The sequence below is a fragment of the Amblyraja radiata genome, chromosome 29 (genome assembly GCF_010909765.2).
Source record: "Amblyraja radiata isolate CabotCenter1 chromosome 29, sAmbRad1.1.pri, whole genome shotgun sequence".
Taxonomy (NCBI): domain Eukaryota; kingdom Metazoa; phylum Chordata; class Chondrichthyes; order Rajiformes; family Rajidae; genus Amblyraja; species Amblyraja radiata.
In genome coordinates this window covers 18,567,705-18,595,675 of record NC_045984.1, presented here as the reverse complement: position 1 = coordinate 18,595,675, position 27,971 = coordinate 18,567,705, and the positions used below count along the sequence as shown (strand labels likewise).

The 27,971-nt window shown below is 40.8% G+C and overlaps 1 protein-coding gene across 4 annotated transcripts in view; it reads left to right on the top strand.

Annotated features, from left to right (window-relative positions):
* smim7 (small integral membrane protein 7) overlaps nt 1–27,748 on the top strand; it is a 42,686-nt gene extending 14,938 nt beyond the window's left edge. For 2 of the 4 annotated variants that reach the window (XM_033046742.1, XM_033046743.1), the window contains 2 exons: nt 1,233–1,285; nt 2,813–3,073. In XM_033046742.1, coding sequence (XP_032902633.1) covers nt 1,233–1,285; nt 2,813–2,922 — 163 coding nt within the window. In that variant the 3' untranslated portion in view covers nt 2,923–3,073. Of the gene's footprint in view, nt 1–1,232; nt 1,286–2,812; nt 3,074–22,277; nt 22,369–25,821 lie in introns of those variants that run through there. The other 2 variants (XR_004416236.1, XM_033046744.1) reach the window with 2 other exon arrangements.
* Nucleotides 27,749–27,971: the final 223 nt, after the last annotated feature.

The following is a 27,971-nucleotide window of genomic DNA, read 5'->3' as shown; positions in this document are numbered from 1 at the left end:
GGATTTGTCCAAGACCACTGTCCGTAGAAGACTTCATGAACAGAAATACAGAGGCTACACTGCAAGATGCAAACAACTGGTTAGCTGCAAAAATATGATGGCCCGGTTACAGTTTACCAAGAAGTACTTAAAAGAGCAACCACGGTTATGGCAAAAGGGTCTTTTGGACAGATGAGACGAAGATTAACTTATATCAGAGTGGTGGCAAGAGCAAAGTATGGAGGAGAGAAGGAACTGCCCAAGATCCAAAGCATACCACCTCATCTGTGAAACACGGTGGTGGGGGTGTTTTGGGCATGGCTGCTGAAGGTACTGGCTCACTTCTCTTCATAAGTGAGCATAATGGATTCTGAAGTGTTTAGACACATCCTATCTGCTCAAGTTCAAACAAATGCCTCCAAATTCATTGGCTGGCAGGTCATTCCACAGCAAGACAATGATCCCAAACATACTGCTAAAGCAACAAAGGAATTTTTCAAAGCTTAAAAAATGGTCAATTCTTGAATGGCCAAGTCAATCTCCCGACCTGAACCCAATTGAGCATGCCTTTTATAAGCTGAAGAGAAAACTGAGGGGACTGGCTCCCAAAACAAGCATAAGCTAAAGATGACTGCAATACAGGCCTGGCAGAGCATCACCAGAAAAGACACCCAGCAACTTGTGATGCCTATAAATCACAGACTTCAAGCAGTCATTGCATGCAAAGGATGTGCAACAAAATACTAAACATGACTACTTTCATTCGCATGACATTGCTGTGTCCCAAAGATTATGGTGCCCTGAAATGGGGGGACTATGTATAAACACTGCTGTAATTTCTACATGGTGAAACCAACATTTGTAAAAATGGCCTTTATTAAAATCTGACAATGTGCACTTTAACCATATGTGATCTTTTCTATTACAAATCTCAAATTGTAGAGTACAGAGGCAAATAAATAAATGACGGGTCTTTGTCCCATACATTATGGAGGGCACTGTATATAGTGTAGCTTCATTAGACTGATGTAAATAGCAAATTCAGCTATGGTTACCAAAAAAGGCTTTATAGGCAGATGAGATTAATTTAACTTTGCGTCATGTTCGGCTCAGACATTATATGCCGAACGGTCTGTCTCATCTGTTCTGTGTTCTAAAATCATTGATCTACACAACAGAATATCTGAATTTGTACTTCAGTCTGGTCTCTCTTTCTTGCATGATTGAATTACTTTTCTATTTTTGTTTTTTAGAAAGAGAAAAGAACTGCAGGGTTTTGGAGAAGATGGGAGAGAGCTGACTACAGGTAAAACTGTTTCATTCAGGGCTTCTAAATTAGAATTTTCTTCTGCAATCTGATCCTTTATGCCACTTTTAAATTTCAAGTTCAAGTTCAAGTGAGTTTATTGTCATGCGTCCCAGATAGGACAATGAAATTCTTGCTTTGCTTCACCACACAGAACATAGTAGGCATTTACTACACAACAGATCAGTGTGTCCATATACCATTATATAAATATAAACACATGAATAAATAGACCGATCAAGTGCAAATAACAGATAATGGGTTATTAATGATCAGAGTTTTGTCTGAGCCAGATTTAATAGCCTGATGGTTGTGGGGAAGTGGCTATCCCTGAACCTGGTTGTTGCAGTCTTCAGGCTCCTGTACCTTCTACCTGAAGGTAGCAGGGAGATGAGTGTGTGGCCAGGATGGTGTGGGTCTTTGATGATACTGCCAGCCTTTTTGAGGAAGCGACTGTGATAAATCCCCTCGATGGAAGGAAGGTCAGAGCCGATGATGGTCTGGGCAGTGTTTACTACTTTTTGTAGTCTTTTCCTCTCCAGGGCGCTCAAGTTGCCGAACCAAGCCACGATTTATTGGAGCATATATGATCAATTCCATATGAAAGGGAGGATTATTATGTTGGTAAAGTCCCAGGAGTTGTTTCCAGTTCTGACTGCATCTGTTCACCACATACCCAATTGTATCAATGTCACAGCAGTTGATACATGGCTTCCCAAAATCGATACCTTGCTGATTTGAGCAGTTTTGAACCAGTTGTAACTTCCCGACATTTTTTTAATTTTTTGACCTCAAGTACTTTGTACTAAAAATTTGCTTTGGAAAAGAGTTCTTAACACCATCAATTTGAATTTCTCACTTTTATCGAGGAAAATAGTTTTTGATAGGAAATTGTAGACATGTTACACAGAACTGTTTAACTAAGAACATAACCAATTGATTATTTGAAAATGACTGGAGTTTCGAAATGATGTAAAATAGATGCACATCTCAAAAGAAGCATCGAGAACTTTTTCAGCCAGTATGTAGATGGTAACGATGGGAGCAATTTTTGCTTCAGTTTCAGGGAATAATGGCGGGACGGTGACAGCAGTGTCAGTAGGAGAACATGTGCATGGTGGTGATTGTAATTCAATAAGATTTATCATGGTAGTGGGAAAAGTCAAAAATGGGAATAACATTTCCAAACTGGGGTCAGGCCAATTTATCTTGACTGAGAGGGCGAAGATAGTCAATCTTGGATCAACAAGAAGCGTTTCAGAAGATGACGGAAGTTCAGGGTTAACATTTTCACACAAAGTGAATGGTAAGCCCTATGAATGGAAAAAAGGGGAAGGTAAAGTAAGGCAAAACAATAATGAAAGCTTATGCCAGACACATAGTTTAGTGGAGAGACAAATAATTGCAGATGCTGGAATTTTGAGCAAAACACCATGTGCTGGAGGAACTCGTCAGGTCAGGCAATATGTCTGCAGGGAAATGGACAGATGGAGTATCGAGTTTAAACCCTTCTTGATCACGTTGCAGGAAAGATATGTTGCACAGGAGATGGTGCAGAGGAGGGTTACAAATATATTACCAGGACTGGAAAAGGTTCATCAGGAGGGAATATTGGACAGACTTGGAAGCTGAGATGAGACCTAATTGACACCTATACAATTATGGAAGGGCAGAAGGAGTAAACAGGAAGACCATTTTTTCTTTGGCAAACAGTTCAGAATCCAAGACGTAGATCTAAATTAATTGGTAGAAGCGACAAGGGAATGGGGGAAACTGTTATCATGCAGAGTGTAGCAGGCCTTTGAACTTCCGTGTCTGAAAGGGTGGTTAAGGCAGAAACCCTCATCACATTTAAACAACCTTGGGATGTGACCTTGAAAAGCCCTGACCCGGCAGTGCTAGAAGGCTGAGAAGCTCTTTTTCTACGGACACAGACATGAGGGAGACCTCCTATGTCAAACACTTTCACTGAGATTAAATGCTTTAAGTGCTGACATATGTCTGTTGAGGAGTTTGTGGAGATTTAAATTGCTTCCAAAATATCCAGATTTGTGAATGGAATCACTCAAGGACAGAGGAATTTGCACTATCCGTGCTCAGCCACCAGGTGGCAGGTCTGGCCACATTTCAGAAGCTCATGATATCTCACTTGGCCTTACATTTCCAGTAAATCCCTTTGATGGTGGGGAGGTAATTACCTGTGATGGACTGGGCAGTGTTTGCCACTTTTTGCAGTCTTCTTCACTCCTGGTCGATATGGATGGGAAAATGGCACTGGCAAGTGTGAGTTGTTGCATTTTAGGAGGTCAAATGTAAGAGAAAAGTATGCAGTTAATTATAGAGTCATAGAATGATACAGCGTGGAAACAGGCCCTTTAGCTCAACTTGCCCACACCAGCCAACATGTCCCAGCTACACTAGTCACACTTTCCCGCGTTTGGCCCATATCTCTCCAAACCTGTCCTACTAATTTCCATCCTGCACTCAAATTCACTTGGACCATCTCCGACATCTCCCTACCGAGGACATGACTTGATAATTAAGGGACAGAGGTTTAGGGGTAACATGAGGGGGAACTTCTTTACTCAGAGAGTGGTAGCTGTGTGGAATGAGCTTCCAGTGGAAGTGGTGGAGGCTGGTTCGATTTTATCATTTAAAAATAAATTGGATAGGTATATGGACGGGAAAGGAATGGAGGGTTATGGTCTGAGTGCAGGTAGATGGGACTAAGGGAAAATAAGTGTGCAGCACGGACTTGAAGGGCCGAGATGGCCTGTTTTCCGTGCTGTAATTGTTATATGGTTTCTAGATCTCACCGTCTCCATCACAGGAAACAGACCATTGACCGACATCTACTACAAACCTACTGACTCCCATAGCTATCTAGACTACACTGTTTTCCCACCCTGCTTCCTGTAAAGACTATCCCCACTCCCAATTCCTCCGTCTATACCGCATCTGCACCCAGGATGAGGTGTTCCATACCAGGGCATTGAAGATGTCCTCATCCTTTAGGAAACAGGGGTTCCCCTCTTCCATTATAGATGAGGCTCTCACTAGGGTCCCCTCGATATCCCGCAGCTCCGCTCTTACTCCCTCTCCCCCCATTCGTAACAAGAACAGAATCCCCCTAGTCCTCACCTAAGCTGTCGCATACAGCATATAATCCTCTAACATTTTTGCCATCTCCAACACGATCCCACTACTGGCCACATCTTCCCCTCTCCATCACTTTTTGCTTTCCGCTGAGACCGTTCCCTCCGAAACTCCCTGGTCAACTTGTCCCTTCCCACCCAGAACCACCCCCTCCCCAGGTACTTTCCCCTGCAACGCAGGAGATGCAACACCTGTCCCTTTACCTCCCCCCTCCAACTCCATCGAAGGACCCAAACAGTCTTTCCAGGTGAGGCAGAGGTTCACTTGCACCTCCACCAACCTCATCTACTGTATCTGCTGTTCCAGTTGTCAACTTCTCTACATCGGCGAGACCAAGCGCAGGCTCGACGATCATTTCACTGAACACCTCCGCTCAGCCCGTCTTAACCTGCCTGATCTCCCCATGGCCCAGCACTTCAACTCCCCCTCCCATTTCTAATCTGACCTTTCTGTCCCTGGCCTCCTCCATTGTCAGAGTGAGGCTCAGTGCAAATTGGAGGAACAGAACCTCATACTTCGCTTGGGTAGTTTACATCCCAGCGGTATGAACATTGACTTCTCTAACTTCAGATAGCCCTTTCTTTCTCACCCCATCCTCTTCCCAGTTCTCCCACTAGTCTTACTGTCTTCAACTACATTCTATCTTTATCCCGCCCCTTCCACTGACATCAGTCTGAAGAAGGGTCTCGACCCGAAATGTCGGCCATTCCTTCTCTCCAGAGATGCTGCCTTACCCGCTGAGTTATTCCAGCATTTTGTGTGATTTAAACCAGCATCTGCGGTTCTTTCTTACACACTATCCATGTACCAGTCTGTTTCTTAAACCTTGGGATAGTCCCTGCCTAAACTACCTCCTCTGGCAGCTTGTTCTATTCCCCCACCATCCTTTGTGTGAAAACGTTACCCCTCAGATTTCTATTAAATCTTTTCCCCTTTACCTGAAAACTATGTCTTCTGGTCCTCGATTCACCTACTCTGGGCAAGAGATTCTATACATCCATCCAATCTATTCCTCATGATTTTATGCACCTCTATAAGACCACCCCTCATCCTCCTACGCTCCAAGGAATAGAGTTCCAGCCAACTCAACCTCTCCTTATAGCTCAGAACCTCTAGTCATGGCAACATCCTCGTAAATCTTCTCTGCACCCTATCCAGCTTGACAACATCTTTCCGATGACGTGGTGACCAGAAGTGAATACAATACTAATCACAGGTCTCTTAACAATATTGATAAACAAAGGGATCTTGAGGTCCAAGTCCATAGCTTGAAAGCAGCAACACAAGTGGTAAAGAAGGCATATGGTATATTTGCCTTCATCAATTGGAGCATTGAATCTAAGAGTCAGGATGTAATAATAAAGCTTTATAAAACTTTGGTTGGGCTGCATTTGGACTATTGTGTGCAGTTCTGTTCTGAAGACAGATGTGAAGGATGTGAAGACTCGTGAGAGGGTGCAGAAGAGGTTAACCAGAATGTTGCCTGGATTAGAAGGTATTGGGTACAAGGAGAGCTTTGATAAACTTGGATTGTTTTCTCTGAAGCTTCAGAGGCTGACAGGACACCTGATAGATTATAAAATTATGAAAGGCATAGGTAGGGTAGACAGCCAGAACCTTATTTTCCCAAGATGGAAATATCAGACTAGAGGGCAAAACTTAAGATCAAAGGAGGAAAGTTTTAAAGAGGTATTCTTTAGGAAGCACTGGCAGGAGTGGTGTTGGAGGCAGATACAACAACCCGGTTTAGATAGACAGAGGAATATGTAAGTAATGGTGAGATACAGATCAGGTGCAGGCAGGATTAGTTTAATTTGGCATCATATACAGCACAGTCATGTGGGGCGAAGGACCCGTTCCTGTCCTATACTGTTCTGTTTATAGGTTAGGTTTAATACCATATAGATGAATACAGACGAGTTCCCAGTTGATGCACATCACTTGTAAACAATTAACGACATTTGATATAATCCGATTCATGCTATTAACAGGAAATTCCCTGTTGCTGTTCTACAGAAAAGCAATGTAGTCCACATTTTTTCTGGCCAAAGCATATTCCTCAATCAGTACCTTCAATTAAATCATATGGTCACGGTTATGTGAATGTTCTTGCTGTGTGAAAAATATGCTGTGGTATCGTTACACTACATCAGCGACTGAATTTAAAAAAAATGTTAATTGGCTTTTGATAAGTAGGATGTTGACAGTTATTGCACTTCACTGTAAACATTAGAGGTTGATCTTTTTAATTTCTTGCCTTTTTCTTCTTGCCCATTCCTTTCTTATCTCTCTTTATAAACAATTTGTCTTGCTCTGATGCACTGTCTAGTACCCAGCTGTGGCCCGTCCTGTCCCATTGTGCAAATTATGTACCACTAGGGATCAATGCTGAGACTGCTGCTGTTTATCATTTCTACAAAGAATAGGACTTGAAGTATAACACTTGAAATGGATAGATAACTCAACATTAGAGGGTACTAGGCCATGTGTTGGGCCCCGTTCCCCTAACGCAATATTCCAGCAAACTGCACAGTGCGGCTGACGGGTTCCCGTTGTGACGCCAGAGATCCCCGTTGTGACGAGAGTCACGGCAATTCTCCCCAACTGTGCCTCATTCATCCCCCAGCACTCCCTCCCCTTCACCGTCCCTCTTCTTTCCCCTCTCCCACTCCCTCCCTCACCTCTCCCTTCCTCTCCTTTCCACTACCCTCAGTCACTACCTCCCTCCCTCCATAACCCCTCTCCCCTCCCTACCCCTCTTGACGTCATTGTGAGGTGGAATGCTGCTGTGTTTTTTTTTCAATGTGAATGAGATCCCATTGCGATGGCATTGTGGGGTGGAACACTGCTGATGGCAGGGCAAGTGGAAAAAAACCTCTGCGCCAGGGAAACATACCCAGTATCTCTTCATTAATACAAATTTGCATCTCAGGTAACATCCTAGTGAGTCTTCTCTGTATCCTGTCCAGCACCATCAAATCTTTCATATAGTATGGTGACCATAACTGCATGCTGTACTGTAACTGACCAATGTTTGCGAGAGTTGGAGCCTAACCTCTTGTATTAAATGCGCCAACAAATGAAGGCCAATAATTCCATACGCCTTCGCCATGTTATGTGCCTGTGCTACCACCTTCAAGGATCTTTGCAAGAATCTTGCATGCCAGGACGAGAAAGGTATAGATACATTGCTAAAAAGTTAGAATAACAGGTTTACACACAATACCCCATAATAAAAAACTGAAAACAGGTGTCTAGAAATGTTTGCAAAGTAATTCAAAATAACTACTGAAATATCACATTTACATAAGTATTCAGACCCTTTACTCAGTACTTTGTTGAGGCACCTTTGGCAGTGATTACAGCCTCAAGTCATCTTGGGTATGATGCTACAAGCTTGGCACACCTGTATTTGGGTATTTTCTCCAATTCTTCTCTGCAGATCATCTCAAGCTCTGTCAGGTGGATGGGGAGCGTCGATGCACAGCTATTTTCAGGTCCCTCCAGAGATGTTCGATCGGGTTCAAGTCTGGGCTCTGGCTGGGCCACTCAAGGACCTTCACAGACTTGTCACAAAGCCACTGCTGCATTGTCTTGGCTGTGTGCTTAAGGTCGTTCTCCTGTTGGAAGGTGAACCTCCGCCCCAGTCTGAGGTCCAGAACGCTCTGGAGCAGGTTTTCCTCAAGGATCTCTCTGTACTTGTCCAGACTAGTCTCCCAGTTCCTGCTGCTGAAAAACATCCCCACAGCATGATGCTGCCACCACCATGCTTCTCCGTGGTTATGGTATTGGCCAGGTGATGAGCGGTGCCTGGTTTCCTCCAGACGTGACACTTGGCATTCAGGCCAGAGTTCAATCTTGTTTCTCATGCCTTTTGGCAAACACCAAGCGTGTTATCATGTGTCTTTTACTGAGGAGTGGCTTCTGTCTGGCCACTCTACCATAAAGGTCTGATTGGTGGAGTACTGTTGATATGGTTGTCCTTCTGGAAGGTTCTTCCATCTCCACAGAGGAACTTTGGAGCTATGTCAGAGTGACCATCGGGTTCTTGGTCACCTCCCTGACCAAGGCCCTTCTCCCCTGATTGCTCAGTTTGGCCGGGCGGCCAGCTCTATGAAGGGTCCTGATGGTTCCAAAGTTCTTCCATTTAAGAATGACAGAGGCCACTGTGCTCTTCGGGACCTGCAATGTTGCAGAAATTGTTTTATACCCTTCCCCAGATATGTGTCTCGACACAATCCTGTCTTGGATTGCTTAGTCTTCATGGCTTGGTTTTTGCTCTAACATGCTCTGTCCACTGTGGGACCTTATATAGACAGGTGTGTGCCTTTCCAAATCATGTCCAATCAATTTAATGTACCACTGGTGGACTCCAATCAAGTTGTAGAAACATCTCGAGGATAATCAATGGAAACAAGATGAGTCTATGCTCAACTTTGAGTGTCATAGCAAAGGGTCTGAATACTTATGTAAATTTCTTATGTTATTTCTTTTTAATTTCTTTGCAAAATTTTCTAAACACCTGTTTTTGCTTCTTCATTCTGGGGTATTGTGTGTAGATTGGTGATTACATTTTTTTTTTAAATCCATTTTAAAATAAGGCTGTAACATAACAAAATGTCGTTTTTAGAAGTAGACATATTATAAAATGTAGTTACATATTATAGTAAAAAAAAAACTTTTCATATACATCAGTCATACATTATTAAGATTTTCCATTATCAATTACTTCTGCTTCTAGTATTTTTATTTTTTATAGAAAGCGAGAAAAAGAGAGGGTAAAGTTACAAATAAAAAAGAGAGCAAAAAAAAACAACACAACAGAAAAACAAGGGAGGTGGAATGGGTTACCTGTAATACATCAATGGAGATAGGTTCGTAGGTTATAAAGTATAGCTTTTCATCTGTTCCTGAGTTCAAGTTTCAGCTGGGTCCTCGTGCTGTGCCAATCTATCCCTTCAGATAGTTAATGAATGGAGCCCAAATTTTATGGAAAAGATCTTGTTTGTCCATTAAGACAAGTCTAATTCTTTCTAAGTATAGGGTCTCCGACATTTCCGTAATCCACATTTTAATTGTGGGGGTTGTAGGGCCTTTCCAAAATTTTAATATTAATTTTTTTCCGGTTATTATACTGTAATTGAGGAAGTTTCTTTGGTTTGTTGTGAGTGTTAAGCTTTGTTCTGATATTCCAAGTATTATTAATTTTGTGTCTGGGTCCAGTTTTGTATTAATAACTTCTGAAGTTATTTCAAAAATATCTGTCCAGAAATGTTTAAGTTTTATACAGTTTGCAAACGTATGTGTTAAATTAGCCTCTAAATGTAGACATTTATCACAAATAGGAGAGATTTGTGGGAAGATTCTATTTAGTTTTATTTTAGAGAAGTGTAGTCTATGTAAGACCTTGAATTGTATTAAAGTATGTCTGGCATTTAATGAACATTGATGTATTTGTTGTAAACTTTCGTCCCACATATCTTTCGTGATAGGATGACCTATTTCATTTTCCCATTTGTATCTATATGGTTCGGTCGGTGGTACCTCGTTATTTAGTAGGGTGTTATAAATATAAGCTATTAGTTTTTCAGTATTAGGATGCTTGTTCAGACATTCATCAAGAATTTCTATTCCCTATTCCTGTAAACTTGTGTATTAGATTTAACATAATCTCTAATTTGTAGATATCTGAAGAAATTATTTGAGTATACAACAATCCCCTTTTAAAATAGTTAAAGATAAATTTAAATACTTAGGAATCTATGTAACTAAGACATATACCTCTTTATTTAAACTTAATTTCCCACCCTTACTGAATAAACTACATAAGAATATTCAATACTGGAAAACACTCCCCATTTTAATGCTTGGGAGAATTAATGCTATAAAAATGATTTTTTTACCGCAACTGCTGTACCTACTTCAATTAATTCCGATATATATCCCAAAAACTTTTTTCAAAAAAGTCGATTCCATTGTTACAAGTTTTGTCTGGGATTATAAGAATCATAGAATAAGTAAAAAACATTTATGTAAATCAAAGATAAATGGAGGTCTGGCTTTGCCAAATCTCTTATTTTATTTTTGGGCAGTCCATATTAAAAACATGAATTTTTGGCTGGAAGAAATGGATCAACAACCAGATTGGCTAATGATGGAAAAGGAAGACTGTCTACCTTTTGAAATTGGACCGATCATATTTGCCCCCACAAAACTGCACAAAAAAACCTATAAAGAAAACCCCATAATACATAGTGGAATACGAATTTGGAAACAAATAAAAAAAGATTTAAAATTGAATAATATACCACTCTGCCTTCCCATTGTAAATAATCCTTTATTCAAATCATCCTTTACGGACAAAGGTTTCACACAATGGAAAAATCATGGAATCAAAAATATAGGACATCTTTATGGGAAAGGTACTTTTCTTTCATTTCAAGAGTTACAACTGAATTGGGGTCTGAATACTTTCTGCATGCACTGTAACTGCCTGACCAGAGTCCTTCAAGGTGACATCTTGGTTTGTAACTGTTCACATGTTATTCTGTTCTCTTTTGTTTGTGCTTCATTAATCTAAGTGTTGCGCAACATAGAGTTAGAAATGGTTGGGAAGTGCAGTTATTTCAGACGCATTTACTTTGCTCCCAACATTCTTTATTGAAGAAAACTTGTAGGACATGAAATCGCACAGTTCCCAGATGAAGAGCAAGATCTATTCAATTTGCTCCTCTCGTCCTGGCTTGATGAGGTTTCATCTAATAACACAGGTTGTTTCTAAGCATTAACTACACACCATTGGACCTATATGGTAGGTCTGGTGGAGATCTTTGGGGATGTTACACTAAGACATACATTGTGTCGTGTCGAAATCATATCGGAAGAAATCCACTTGGAACCTCACAGAGCAGTGATTTTTTTGCGGCTGCTGTGGTTGATTGAAGTAATTTTCTTTTTAGTCTGTTCCAACAGCTGGATTGTATGTTCAGCATCTCTTTCAAAAACCATGATCTTTTTGTTAATTTAAATCCTATATTTTATTTTGTTTGTAATACATTTCCTCAAAACCATCCCCATTTCTTTCTTCTTGTTTTGTACTTCTGTAAATCTTCACGATGTTCATTCTGTAGCTTTTTCCTTCACCGGCATCTCCAGGGACTTTTCGGAATCTGTGCTCCAGCTGTTGCTGTTGCTTCATTTGCTCCTTGATGGGCTGGGAGGAGGGGAATAATTTACCTGGTAACTGTTGAAATCTGATTCCCTGGTGACTTCCAATCAACAAGGTCTCCTGTACACCAACAAAGGAAGCTGTTGTCGACATTTACCTCTATTTTAGATCTTGTTATGTTATCTTCTATTACATGGAATTTATAGCTCATGTGAAATTAAGCAGAGGAACAACTCCAGGACTGTTTGGAATCTGTGGACTGGACAATGTTCAAGGACTCGGCAACGGACTTGAACGAATACGCCACTGTAAAAAAATGTGTGGAGGACTGCATCCCCACAAAAACCTTCCGAGTGTTTCCCAATCAGAAACCTTGGATGAACTTTGAGATCCGCACACTTCTGAAGACCAGGCACCGAGCATTCATGTCCGATGATACAGTGGTCTACAAGAAGTCCAGATACGACCTTGGTAAGGCCATCAAAAAAGCCAAAAGAGACGTCTGCACCAAACTGGATGATGAGACAGATGTTCAGCAGCTGTGGCGGGGCCTGAATGCAATCACCTCCTACAAGGCAAAATCAGGAGGCAGCTCGAATGTCGGCGAAACATCACTCCCTGACGAGCTCAATGCGTTTTACGCACGCTTTGATAGGGAGAATACTGATGTGCCTTCCCGGGCCCCCATTCGCTGTGATGGTATTTCAGTCTCAGTCACAGAGGCCGACGTCAGGAAATCCTTCAGAGGGGTGAACCCTCGAAAAGCGCCTGGACCTGATGGTATACCCGGTCGTGTTCTAAAAACCTGTGCGGACCAACTGGCTGGAGTTGTCACAGACATTTTCTACCTCTCACTTCTGAGGTCTGAGGTTCCCACCTGCTTTAAAAGGGCATCAATTATACCAGTGCCCAAGAAGAGCAATGTGACATGCCTCAATGACTATCGACCAGTGGCACTCACGCCTGTGATGATGAAGTGCTTTGAGAGGTTGATCATGGGCCAAATCAACTCCTACCTCGACAAAAACCTGGACCCACTGCAGTTCGCTTACCGCCACATCAGATCAATGGTGGATGCGATCTCGCTGGCTCTCCATTCTGCTCTGGACCACTTGGACAACAAAAACTCATGTGTTAGGCTGTTATTCATTGATTACAGCTCAGCATTTAATACAATCATTCCCTCCAAGGTGGTTACCAAACTCGCAGATCTGGGTCTCTGCCCATCGCTCTGCAATTAGATCCTCGACTTCCTCATCCACAGTCCACAGACTGTTCGTATTGGTGGAAATGTGTCAGCCTCGATAACAATCAGCACGGGAGCACCTCAAGGCTGCGTGCTCAGCCCCCTGCTGTACTCACTCTATACTCATGACTGCGTAGCCGGTCATAGTGTGAACTCCATCATCAAGTTCGCTGACGACACCACTGTTGTGGGACGTATCACTGATGGGGATGAGTCAGAGTATAGAAGAGAGATCGAGCGACTGTCCATAAGGTGCCAGCACAATAACCTGGCCCTCAACACCAGCAAAACCAAGGAACTGATTGTGGACTTTAGAAGGAGTAGGATGGGGACCCACAGTCCCGTTTATATCAACGGGTCGATAGTTGAAAGGGTCAAGAGCTTCAAATTCCTGGGCGTGCACATCTCTGAAGATCTTTCCTGGTCCGAGAACACTGATGCAATTATTAAGTAAGCACATCAGCGCATCTACTTCCTGAAAAGATTACGGAGAGTCAGTTTGTCAAGGAGGACTCTCTCTAACTTCTACAGGTGCACAGTAGAGAGCATGCTGACCGGTTGCATCGCGGCTTGGTTCGGCAACTTGAGCGCCCTGGAGTGGAAAAGACTACAAAAAGTAGTAAACACTGCCCAGTCCATCATCGGCTCTGACCTCCCTTCCATCGAGGGGATCTATCGCAGTCGCTGCCTCAAAAAGGCTGACAGTATCATCAAGGACCCACACCATCCTGGCCACACACTCATCTCCCCGCTACCTTCAGGTAGAAGGTACAGGAGCCTGTAGACTGCAACGACCAGGTTCAGGAATAGCTACTTCCCCACAGCCATCAGGCTATTAAACTTGGCTCGGACAAAACTCTGAACATTAATAGCCCATTATCTGTTTATTTGCACTTTATCAGTTTATTGATTCATGTGTGTATATATTTATATAATGGCATATGGATACACTGATCTGTTCTGTAGTCATGCCTACTATGTTCTGTTGTGCTGAAGCAAAGCAAGAATTTCATTGTCCTATCAGGGACACATGACAATAAACTCTCTTCAATCTTGAAGTACAGCACTGCTTCGGCTGCTTATAGGAGAGAACCTCATGAAAACATAAATTGTAACAGGAGTGTTCAGTTCGCATCCTTGCTATGCCGTTCGGATCATGGCTGATTTATTACCTCAGCTCCACCTCCCTGCACTAACATCTTATCTCTTGATTTCCTTAATATCAGACTCTACCTTAAATTTTCTTGAGTCTTTGAGCCTCCACTGACCTGTTGGGTAAAATGTTATAAAAATCACAACCCATTGGTTGAAGACATTTCTTGTGACCGTCCTGAATGGCCAACATCTTATTTTGGTTCTTGTCACCCCTGCCAGAGAAAATATTAAGAGACTTGACTATGTATCGTCTCTCACCCACTCACCTCATGGACAAGGCAACACCTCACCAGTCTTTGCATTTAATGCATCATCCTTTGTAATTTCTGTCAGCTTCAACAATATCCCACCATCAGACACATTGTCCTCCCCTCCCCTTTCAGCATTTTAAAGGGATCATACCTTCTGCGACTCCCGTGTCCCGCCTTCTATTCCCACCAACCACTTCCTGTTTTGTGGTACTTTCTTATGTAACCACAGATGCTGCACACCTGTATTTTCACCGTTTCTCTTCCCCTCGTCCAGTAACCAAATGGTCTTCCCAGGTGAAGCATCAATTTGCTTCTACTTTTTCTTATCAAGTGTATCACATTCTGTATTCACAATGTGGCTTCCTGTAGATGGGAGAAACCGAATACAGACTGGGGAATCACTTTGTGAAGCATCAGCATTCAGTCCACAGGAGTGACTCTGAGCTTTTGGTTCCCTGCAAAATTAATACCCCATCCCCATCCCACCTGATCTGTCTGTGGTCTTCTGTTGTAAGACCCAATGCAAAATTGAAGAACTGCACCTCATCTTTTATCTGAGCATTTTTTTTAAAAGCTACTGTAATGCGCCTTTTTAAATTGCCCCTCGGGGACGAATAAAGTGCTTTGAATTGAATTGAATATTGAATTCTCGCTCTTTTTGTATCAAAATGTATCATTTATGCCTGTTATCGGTTTTGTTCAGTGTTATTGATACAGTCTTCCCCATTAGGCATGTCTCACAGCTTTGCTATTTATAACACTTGCACAGACAAAGAAGCATAATATGCTTTGAGCTGCTATTTTAATTCGTTTGACCTCATCCTATTAGAGATATTCCCTTTGTTCTACCCAACCCACATTGCTACTGTAAACTGTGTAGGAAAGAACAGCAGATGGTGGTTTTTATTGAAAGTAGACATAAAATGCTGGAGTAACTCAAGTCTGAAGGGTCCCGAGCCAAAACGTCATCCATTCCTTCCCTCCAGAGATGCTGCCTGTCCCGCTGAGATACTCCAGCATTTTGTGTCTGCCTTTGCTACTGTAAACTAACTTGTTTCTCCTTTACCAGCTCTGGGGAAGGGTCCCAGGCCTGAACTGTTAATTGTTTCTCTTTCCAAAGATTCTGCCTGATTTGTTGAGTGTTTCCAGCAATTTATCTTTTGATTATGGATTCCAAAAATATGAAGTTTGATTTTCAAAGGAAATATTATCCTTGCCTTTATCCTGTCAATCCCCATAAGAATACTGTATATTTCAATGAGATCATGTCTTATTTTTCTTAGCTCCAGAGAATATAGGTGCAGTCTGCTTAATCTGTCTTTATGGAACATTCTCACTATCCTGGGAATTAATCTGGCAAACTTTTGTAACATTCTCCCTATTGCAAGTATATTCTTCCTTGTAGAAACAAGGAACTGCAGATGCTGGTTTACAAAAAAAAGACACAAAGTGCTGGAGTAACTCAGTGGGACAGGCAGGATCTCTGGAGAACATTGATAGGTGACGTTTCTAGTCCTGACCCGAAATGTCATCTATCCACGTTCTCCAGAGACGTTGCCTGACCCGCTGAGTTACTCCAGCATATTGTGTCGTCCTGTATTCATCCATGGGCAGATATATTGGACTGGACCATAATATTCCACATCCTTTCGCACTTTGGCTCTATATAATTGAAACAACATTTTTACTCTTGTTCTCAAACCGCCTTCAAATAAATGCCAGTATAGCTGACTTCCCGATCGCTTGTTAAATCTGCATGATTCGGGCACAGTGATACCCAGGTATCTGTGAACACTCTTCAATCACTTTTAAAAAATAATTTATTTGTTCAATGAAATAGACAAATTCAGATTTTTCAACATTACGTTACATGTACTTGAACATTCACTGTCTGTATCTCATTGAACTTCTATGTATTCTCCTCACAACTGGCACATGCACCCAGCTGTGTAATATCAAAAAACATGAACATATTACACTTAAGCGCTTGTCCAATTCATTGATCATAAGTAAAGCCAGGATTTTAACATAAATGCCTTTTCGTGCCTTTTTTGATGATTTCACCAGGATAATGTCATTTTCATGATCGAGTGCCTAAATCACTTTTTTTGCCGTTTTGCCAAAAGGTTGTGCTATTTTCTCTAGTTGTACCGTGATTACCATGATGTTTTGTATGTTAACACGTTAATATTAATGGAGAGAATGAATAGGCAACGTTTCGGGTCGAGACCCTTCTTCGGACTGATGTGTGGGGGGCGGGAAAAAGAAAGTAAAAGGCGGAGACAGTAGGACTAGGAGGAGGGAGAAGACCATGGCTATCTAAAATTAGAGAAGTCAATGTTGATACCGCTGGGGTGTAGACTACCCAAGCGAAATACCCAAGCTTGTCTCCTCACTACATTTACTGCTGGCTCCAGTCGCAAATCTGAGTTTTTGAGTGATCTCGAGTGCAAGGCATTCATTGATGCTGGATTCCACTGTGGAAATTGGAAAACAATCAGCTCAGAGGTTTTTTAGAGAAATACACAGAGGAACATAGACCTAGCGAGTCATCATTACAGAAAAATTATGTTGACAGCAACTTCAACATTGTTGTGCAGAAAATTTGAGATGAAGTTGCTTGCAAGAAAATATGGATCTCAATAGACGAGACAACTGATGCTGTAGGGAGTTATGTTGCCAATGTGGTCATCGGTACACTGGAGGCAGGTCAACCATCAAAGTAGTATTTGTTGACATCGGAAGTATTGGAGAAGTCAAACAGCTCAACTATTGCTCAGTTGTTTACATCTTCACTTGCTGTACTTTGACCAGAAGGTATAAAGCACGAGAATGTTCTTCTGTTTGTGACTTAAAATTTTATTCCCCAAAATGTTGCATTTGACATGCTTAGCTCAAGGACTTCATAGAATTACCAAACACTTGTTTCCAAATGATGATCGCCTAATTTCCAATGTCAAGAAAATTTTCCTCAAACCACTGTCACGTGTGCAGTTGTTCAAGGAAATGGCACCCGAGATTCCGCTACCTCCTCAGCCCGTTTTGACTAGGTGGGGTACATGGCTCTCTGCTGTACTGCACTATGCTGCAAATTTTGAAAATATAAAATAAAGCATCAACTGTTTTGAAGAAGAAGAATCTGCTGCAGTCAGGATCGTCAGTGAAATCAGTGAAATCACGCGGAAAAAGTCCCCCCCCACCGCTTGTTTCTTGCTTCCAATTTTGCAAACTTCCCACAAGCTATCACTTCCCTTGAGAAACGTGGTGTAACATTAGTGAATAACTTGCAGGTTTTCAACAAAGTAACTGACCATATTCGTAAAGTTCCTCGCGATGTAGGTAAAGACATACAAGAAAAATGTGAGAGAGTGATTTTAGCTAACAAAGATCTTGAAAAAATAGAAAACATAGCTAAAGTTTTCAAAGGTAGTTGAAATGCACAAGATATCGACATGAATATAGAATCTGTAGCTTGTTTCGGGTATGCACCAGTGACCTCAGCTGAGGTAGAAAGAAGTTTTTCACAACTGAAGCATATTCTGTCTGACAAATGGCATCGTTTAACACCAGATAATTTGAAAAAAATGCTAGTAATTATGTGCAACCAGGCAACTTTGGTCATTTAATGTAGTATACCTTTATATTATAATTTTAAACCATATTTTGGTGGTGGAAATAAATGCCTTTTTATGCTTTTTTTGTCTGTCAATAAATGCCTTTTTCATGCCCTTTTTGTAATTTTATTATGCCTTTTTGCCTGCCATTTCATCCTAAGCATGTGCCTAAACATCCTGGCTCTAATCATAAGACATAGGAACGGAATTAGGCCTTTTGGCCCATCGGTTTCTCTGCCATGGTTGATCTATTTTTCCCTCTCAACCCCATTCTCCTGCCTTCTCTCCATAATCTTTGACACCCTTACAAACCAAGGAACCTCTCAATCTCCGCCTATAAAATATCCAATGACTTCGCCGTCTGTGGCATGAATTCCATAGATTCAGCACTCACTGGAGGAGGAAATTCCTTCTCATCTTCGTTCTAAAGGTACATCCTTTTATACTGAACCTGTGCCCTCTGGTCCTAGACTCTCCCACTACTGGAACATCCTCTCAATATCCACTCTGTCTAGGTTTTTCATTTTTTGGTAGGTTTCAATAAGCCCCCCCCCCCCCCCCACCTCATGCCTTTTAAGCTCCAGCGAGTACAGGCCCAGAACCATCAAAAGATCTTTGTGGGTTTTGAGCATCTTGAGTCCAGCTCCAGTCCCTGTGGTTCCCCAGGGGTCAGTCTCCAACCTTAAAATTATAATTTATTTTCTTGATATTTTCAATCCTTATCCCCCAATCCCATGAACTCAGACTTTGTTTACAAACTTCTTGTGTGGCAATAAAGCCCTCTGAGAGTCCAAATGCGGCAGATCAACATATTCCCCTTACCTATTCTGCTGCTTAAAACTTCGAAAAATACCCTTTGTGATTGGTGCCATCTCCAGCAATTCCCAAATCTTTCCTTCTCAAACACTTGCCAATAACTGTTCATCCCAGTAACCGCACCACTTTCCTCCCTGCCTCCATTTCACATTGTTGGATGCAATTTATTCCCAATGACTTCCTGTTGGTGTACATCCTTAAATTTGTGCAACAACTTGTTTAATTTCCCTTCATTCATTCTGAGGTTTTCTTGTTGTAAGTCTGCACGTGTTTATTTATACATTCTCTTCATCGGCTTCCAGAATTAGTCCACTGTTCGTGTGGTCCAAAGTTACTTTCTATTTCGAGTGTGAATGGGAGATTTTAAATTATGCAAGTTCTAAATATATTTAAGTGTAATATCAGTTTTGAACCTTGTAAAGTGTTCCTTATATAAAATCCTTAAAACACTCAACAGATCAAGCAATATCTGAAAGAGAAACAGTCAAAGAGACCCTTCGGCCCACCGAGACCGCACCTACCTGCGATCCCCGTACACTAACACTATCCTACACACACTACGGACAACTTATACCAAGCCAATTTATGTACATACCTGTACGTCTTTGGAGTGTGGGAGAAAACCCACGTGGTCACAGGGAGAATGTACAAACTCCGTACAGACACCATCTGTAGTCGGGATGGAACCCGGGTCTCTGGTGCTGCAAGGCTAAAACACTACTGCTGTGCCACCGTGCCGCCCTGAGTGGTATCCTCTTAATAATTTAAATATCAACAGTGCCCTCCATAATGTTTGGGACAAAGACCCATCATTTATTTATTTGCCTCTGTACTCCCCAAGTTGTGATTTGTAATAGAACAAATCACATGTGGTGCACCTTATCAGATTTTATTAAAGGGCATTTTTTATACATTTTGGATTAACCATGTAGAATTTACAGCTGTGTTTATACATCGTCTCCCCCATTTCAGGGCACCATAATTTTTGGGACACATGGCTTCACAGGTCTTTGTAATTGCGCAGGTGTGTTTAAATGCTTCCTTAAAGCAGGTATAAGAGAGCTCGCAGCCCCTAGTCTTTACTGCAGTCTTTCCATCACCTTTGGAAACTTTTATTGCTGTTTATCAACGTGAGGACCAAAGTTGTGCCAATGAAAGTCAAAGAAGCCATTATGAGATAGAGAAACAAGAATAAAACTGTTAGAGACATCAGCCAAACCCTAGGCTTACCAAAATCAACTGTTTGGAACGTCATTAAGAAGAAAGAGACCCCTGGTGAGCTTACTAATCGCAAAGGGTAGGCCAAGGAAGACCTCCACAGCAGAATTCTCTCTATAATAAAGAAAAATCCCCAAACACCTGTCCCGACAGATCAGAAACACTCTTCAGGAGCCAGGTGTGGATTTGCCAATGACCACTGTCCGCAGAAGACTTCATTAACAGAAATATAAAGACTACACTGCAAGATACAAACCACTGGTTAGCTGCAAAATAGGATGGCCAGGTTACAGTTTGCCAAGTACTTAAAAGAGCAACCACAGTTCTGGAAAAAGGTCTTGTGGACAGATGAGACAAAGATTAACTTCTATCAGAGTGATGGCAAGACCAAAGTATGGAGGAGAGAAGGAACTGCCCAAGATCTAAAGCATACCACCTCATCTGTGAAACACGGTGGTGGGGGTGTTATGGCCTGGGCATGTATAAAAATGACCTTTATTAAAATCTGACAATGTGCACTTTAACCACATGTGATTTTTTTTCTGTTACAAATCTCAAATTGTGGAGTACAGAGGCAAATAAATAAATGATGGGTCTTTGTCCCAACATTATGGAGGGCACTGTAGTTGAGCACAAATCGCCATGGCATTGAAGGCTATGGGACCAAATGCTGGTAAATGAGATTGGAATATTTGTTTTACTTGGTCGGAAAGGGCCTATTTCTATGCAGTAAGGTTCCGATGTATTGTGGCGAAACTGTGTTGGAGACTTCTCCATGAACCATGGGTTTCTACTACCCAGAATCTAGAGTGTACAATTGGTACAATGCATAAATGTTTCAATAGTTCTAATGAAGCTCACTAAGACTTTTCATTATATCGATAAAGCTGTGTATGTGGAATATGTCAAGATATTAATTTCTATAGACTGCAGGTCTCATGATTGGACTCTCGCTCGATGCAATGAAAATCTAACATGAATGACTCTCAGAGTTAAACATGTTATGTTTTCATTTTTGGCACTTGGTTTGAAAGACTGAACAAACTTAAATTGATGCAGGTAAACACAAAATGCTAGAGTAACTCAGCGGGACAGGCAGCATCTCTGGAGAGAAGGAATGGGTGACGTTTCTGGTCGACACTCTTCTTCAGACATTCTTACATACTTAAATTGATGCAGCATCTTTTGAGTCCCTTTCAGGATATCCCAAAGCATGTTACTGTTATTTAAGGCCTTTTAAACAGTAATCATTGTTAACTAGACAGTGATAAACAAGACAAGGCTTGTTATATTAGCAAATAGCTAGGCCCCAACATGATGATCATCTTTTATCTCAATAAGTTGGCTTTAATAAGTGATGAATATTGGCCAAGTCACCAGGATGAACTTGCATATTTTTTCTGAATATTTTCTTGATAACGTTTGTCTATTTGAGCAGTCTGGTTGAGCCCGAGTTCAACAGTTGTGATAGAGCAGCATTCCATCAGTACTACACAGGAATGTTAGGTTACACCAGGTGCTTAGGTTCTGGTGTGGAGGTCACATATGGGATCTTCTGACTTGGGCTAAAGTACTACCAACTGAGCATCTCGGTTTCAGTCCTAGTGAGTGAACAACTGCAGCTGAGAACAAACTGCTTCTTCAGTGTGGCTGTTGTCCATAATGGAAAAATCGCCTCAGCCATCAGCACTATCCTTAATACCTTATGCAGCCTCCACCATTGTGTTATGTGACTGTGGATGCCCACTTGATACAACTAAAGACCCAAGAAGACTTTATCTTTCCCACTCAACTTAAGAGTGAAAATGATTGCTTGATCCAAGTGGGCACATGCTGGTATCTTCATTTTAATTAGCACATAAAGTGCCAGACTAAATATCCACTAAAGATCTTAGAATCATAGAGATATCTGTATGGAAACGGGTCCTCTGGGCCACTGTAATGTTGACCATGAGGCACATATTTTGACACTAATCCTACCGTAACTCCATTTATTCTAACATGAATCCCCAGCAACTCACTTCAGATTCCACACTCATTTTTACACTAGGAACAATGTACAACCATCGATGTGAACCTACCAACGTGCATGTTTTTGGATGTGGGAGGGAACTGGAGCAGTTAGAACAAACCCACATGGCCACAAGTACAACATGCAGACTCCATGTACACAGCATCAGAGGTCAGGATTGAATCTAAGTCACGGAATCCATGAGGCAGTGGCTCTATTAGCTGTGCTATGATTCAGTAAAAAATATTCCCAGATCAAGTGTTGAGAAAAGTTTTTCTGGTAAAGGTGGTTGAATGTAAATGAGAGTCAGTTGAAAGCTGCTTGAGATTAACTTGATGATAATTGACTTTTTCTCAGGTGATAACATAAGAGAATTCCTGTTGAGTCTGCGCTACTTCCGGATCTTCATCGCCCTGTGGAATATCTTCATGATGTTCTGTATGATTGTGTAAGTAAATAAATTGATTTCACCCTTTGTGAATCTCTTTTCCAAACACAAATTGCTTATAAGCGGAAGCTCAGAGGGGATAGAGCCTTCTCTGTTGCTGCTCCGGCACTCTGGAACACCTTGCCGTTGCACATCAGACAGGCCCCCTCACTGTCCATCTTCAAAACCAGTATTAAAACACATTTATATTCCTTGGCTTTCGACACTGCTTGAGACTTTGCTCCTGTTTTTAGTGCTTTTAATGTTTTTTAATTTTTATTGTTTTTAGTCCTTCGTTTAAGGTTTTTTATTGTCATGTAATAATTTCTTGTCCATGATCAGTCATGTACAGCACTTTGTTGCAACTGTGGTTGTTTTAAAGTCCTCTATAAATAAAGTTATTATTATTATTATTATTATTATTATAATTATCACGTAGTTGGTATTTTAAGTTGCTTACTAAGACTCTGTTTCAACCTATTTGGATCACCAAATTAAATTGAGGAATTAATTTGTTGACTTTGAAAGTTTTGATTGGTTTAAGTCTTAAGTCGAGTGATAAAAATGTACAGTGCCCTCCACAATGTTTGGGACAAAGACCCATCATTTATTTATTTGCCTCTGTACTCTACAAATTGAGATTTGTAATAGAAAAATAATCACATGTGTCAGTGCACATTGACAGATTTTAATAAAGGCCATTTTTATAAATTTTGGTTTCACCATGTAGAAATTACAGCAGAGTTTATGTCATGTAAATGAAAGTAGTAATGTTTAGTATTTTGTTGCATATCCTTTCATGCAATAACTGTTTGAAGTCTGCGATTCATGGACATCACCAGTTGCTGGGTATCTTCTCTGATGATGCTCTGCCACGCCTGTATTGCAGCCATCTTTAGCTTATGCTTGTTTTGGGGGCTAGTCCCCTTCAGTTTTCTCTTCAGCATATAAAAGTCATGCTCAATTGGGTTCAGATCGGGTGATTGACTTGGCCACTCAAGAATTTACCATTTTTTTAGCTTTGAAAAACTCCTTTGTTGCTTTAGCAGTATGTTTAGGATCATTGTCTTGCTGTAGATTGAACCGCTGGCCAATGAGTTTTGAGGCATTTGTTTGAACTTGAGCAAATATTGAACAAGTTAGGGCTTTATTCTTTGGAGCGCAGAAGGTTAAGGGGGGACTTGATAGAGGTCTTTAAAATGATGAGAGGGATAGACAGAGTTGACGTGGATAAGCTTTTCCCACTGAGAGTAGGGAAGATTCAAACAAGGGGACATGACTTGAGAATTAAGGGACAGAAGTTTAGGGGTAACATGAGGGGGGACTTCTTTACTCAGAGAGTGGTGGCTGTGTGGAATGAGCTTCCAGTGAAGGTGGTGGAGGCAGGTTCGTTTTTATCATTTAAAAATAAATTGGATAGTTATATGGACGGGAAAGGAATGGAGGGTTATGGTCTCAGCGCAGGTATATGGGACTAGGGGAGAATACGTGTTCGGCACGGACTAGAAGGGTCGAGATGGCCTGTTTCCGTGCTGTAATTGTTATATGGTTATATGGTTAAATAGGATGTGACTATACACTTCAAATTCATTATGCTATTACCATCAGCAGTTGTATCATCAATGAAGATAAGTGAGCCAGTACCTTCAGCAGCCATACATGCCCAGGCCATAACACCCCCACCACCGTGTTTCACATATGAGGTGGTACTTAAAAGAGCAACCATAGTTCTGGAAAAAGGTCTTGTGGACAAATGAGACGAAGATTAACTTATACCAGAGTGATGGCAAGAGCAAAGTATAGAGGAGAGAAGGAACTGCCCAAGATCCAAAGCATATACCACTTAATCTGTGAAACACAGCAGTGGGGGTGTTATGGCCTGGGCATATATGGCTGCTGAAGTTACTGGCTCACTTATCTTCATTGATGATACAACTGCTGATGATAGTTGCATAGTGAATTCTGAAGTGTATAGACACATCCTATCTGCTCAAATTCAAACAAATCTCAAAACTCATTGGCTGGTGGTTCATTCTACAGCAAGACAATGATCCCAAACATACTGCTAAAGCAACAAAGGATTTTTTCAAAGCTAAAAAATTGTCAATTCTTGAGTGGCCCAGTCAATCTCCCGATCTGAACCCAATTAAGCGTGCCTTTTATATGCTGAAGAGTAAAACTGAAGGGTATGAACCCCCAAAACAAGCATAAGCTAAAGATGGCTGTAATACAGACCTGGCACATCACCAGAGAAGACACCCAGCAACTGGTGATGTCCATGAATCGCAGGCTTCAAGCAGTCATTGCATGCAATGGATATGCAACAAAATACTACACATGACTACTTTCATTTACATGAAAATGCTGTGTCCCAAACATTATGGTGCCCTGAAATGGGGGGACTATGTATAAACGCTGCTGTAATTTCTACATGTTAAACCCAAAATGTATGAAAATTGCATTTATTAAAATCTGACAATGTGCAATTTAACCACGTGACTTTTTCTATTACAAATCTCAAATTATGGAGTATAGAGGCAAATAAATAAATGATGGGTCTTTGTCCAAAATATTATGGAGGGCACTGTACCTGCTTACTTTGGAGACTTAATCAGACTGATGCTTCTGTGCAGTGGTGTGGAGGTCAATGTGGTTTAGATTATTAATTAAATCGAAGCGTCATCTTCCTCCGTGGCTGTACAAAAAAGATCTCTTGGTTATGTCAAAAAGAGAGAATCTTGTAATACTGCAGTTCTGGTAATCTTGGACAACAAAAAACATATTATTAAGCCGTATTTTCTGGTTATTCACCGTTGTTGGTGGCTTCCTGCTTTTATGCTAGTTACTTGCTGCAGTTACCAACATGATGAGAATATCTAAAAAAAACATGACATATGAATTTGAGATATCATGAAAATGTAAATATTTACACCCTAGTGGTATGAACACCAGGTAGTCCTTGCTTTCTCCCTCCTTCCCCCCTCCCCCTTCCCAGCTCTACCACAAAGCTTACTGTCTCCGCCTCTTCCTTTCTCTTTCACGACCCCACCCCCTCGACATCAGTCTGAAAAAGGGTCTCAATCAGAAATGTCGCCTATTCCTTCGCTCCATAGGTGCTGCCTCACCAGCTGAGTTTCTCCAGCATTTATGTCTACCTTCGATTTTTCCAGCATCTGCAGTTCTTTCTGAAACATGAGAATGTAAAATATGCTTTATGGAAATTCTTCTCTTTGCCATTTCACCGGGAGAGTTTTGAGCTATGACAATAGACAATAGGTGCAGGAGTAGGCCATTCGTCCCTTCGAGCCAGCACCGCCATTCACTGTGATCATGACTGATCATCCACAATCAGTACCCTGTTCCTGCCTTCACCCCATATCACCTGACTCCGCAATTATCCTTTAAAAAACATCTGTTTTAAAATGAATTAGTTTTGTCATAAAGATGACTGATCATGTTTTTATTGACTTCTAGGCTCTTTGGATCTTGAAATCTATCAATCTATGAAAATGAAGTGAACCTGGGACCTTCTGGAATTGGATTATTTGTCAATTCTTTACATTCTTGATAATAATTTTTACATTTGTTCAACCCTGAAGTTCAGGCAAGTGTTTTTCAACACTTACAATCATGTCTGAAGTCCAGTTCTCCAACAGCGGCTAGTAACGGATAGATGCCAAAAGGCATATCTATCCAGGATTTTCCCATCCTCCCTGAACAGATCAGGACATTACCCAGGCATGCAAGAGTAGGGTCACTGTTAAATATTAATTTTGTTCTCTTTTGGGTTCACTCCAGATACAAACTGATACAGATCTAAAATGCCAGTCCCAGACATACTGTGGAAATTTGCCAATAGAAAAATATTTTGATTAAAATTATGCTGAATGTTTAAGTAAATTGCCCCTTTCTTGTCAAATTGTTCTTTACTTGAGAAATTATTTTTTAAACAGAATATTGTAATAGGATTGAAGTGTTTTATGCAGCTAACTGGCACTAACAGCTCAAACAGGTATAAATGTGGACCATGCGATCACATGTGAGCTGTATACATCATAAGCGTAAGCAAGTTGGTGTGGAAAGTACTGTGCATACCAGTATCACTGACTATTAGTTCAAAAACAGTAGCTGACCCGCAAGGCTGTGTAAACTCGAAAGATATGATTCTTCTTTTTTAAGCAATGTTAATCTATGCTGATCTGTAATTTGCACATAGTAAATCCTTTCTCAGTTCCATATCTAGTACACCGTTTTTGTTTTTAAGACATTCTGTGCAATGAGAACAGAAAGAAAATAAATGTGATAGAATCACAATAAATGTTGAATACATGAAAAGGAAATTTGTTTCAGTTTGATTTTAAATTTAAATTTATTTTAATGAACTATCCACAGTTAATCTGCTTCACATGAATTCTAATCATGATTGACTACCCTTTGTACATTTCTCAAGGGTGTTATCTAACCAAAGTGGGACAGTATTCTAAGGACCAATTTTGAATTCAGCCAGCAACTTGTAGTCAGCACTTGTCCTGTATTTTTTTGGTCACCTGTTTTTATCAGTATCTTCCTTTGATGATACAGATTATTTGTCACCAAAACAGTAATGATGGCTTTGTTTAAATCATTTAGTACGTACAAAATATTCACGTCCCTTTTTATCTCCAATCGCCTGGGTTCAAAGCCACATTCAAGATTAGTATCCATTTGGCTTCTCATCAGTGACGGAAGTTTCCCTTTTTTCCCCAAGTACTTAAGGCTATAGTTACATATTTTCTGGTTGACCAGTGATCTGTGCTGCTTTTTTGTCAAGGTACTTATGGTTTTCCCCTAACTTGGACATTTGTACCCAAAAGCGACAGTCTAGTTCCAGTGAACTTTGTAAAGTAAATTGAATAACATTACCATGTCTCATAAGGACACATGGTGCCCTGCAATGGGCAGGGCACCATGCAGGCAAAAAACATGGTGCCCTGCAATGATGTTTGAGCATTAAGTATTGCTGTTCCATGATCATTATTAAAGAAGCAGCCCGATAACTGGGAGAAATAGCAATTGCACATGCTCTATCTGCTATTGCAGTGATAATTTGTGGTTGAGATTTGGATACAAATGAAGAGGAGATGAAATTAAATCAGACGGGGATGGGTATGAAATTGTTAATATTCACTGTGACCATAGATTGTATTATAGCAAACTGGTGCTGTAATGTGCTGTCACTGATAAACCTTCTATCACTGGTCTGTTGCCTGAATCACTGATTTTCATTTTGTCTTATAAATTTGTAAATAATATATAGATTTTGCTTCATCACTTCTGATACTTCATGTTCACACAACATCGCAGTGTACTGTAATCTGGTGTCTGTTCACAAAACCTATGATTAAACCATTTATTAACCACATTTGTGCATTGTCTTTGGATACAATACAATGTGTAAACACCTATTTCTATGTAAAGTACACAGGACTGCCTCTATTTTTCAGCTTGTATGATTAATTTATCAGAATTTGTTCACATTAAAAAAAATTGGAGAATGGGCAAGAGGAGTAAAATGAGTCAATCAAGAAACAGTAAAATGCATTAATCTGGCAAACTCTGCACTTTGTGTTTGCAGATTTTCTGCA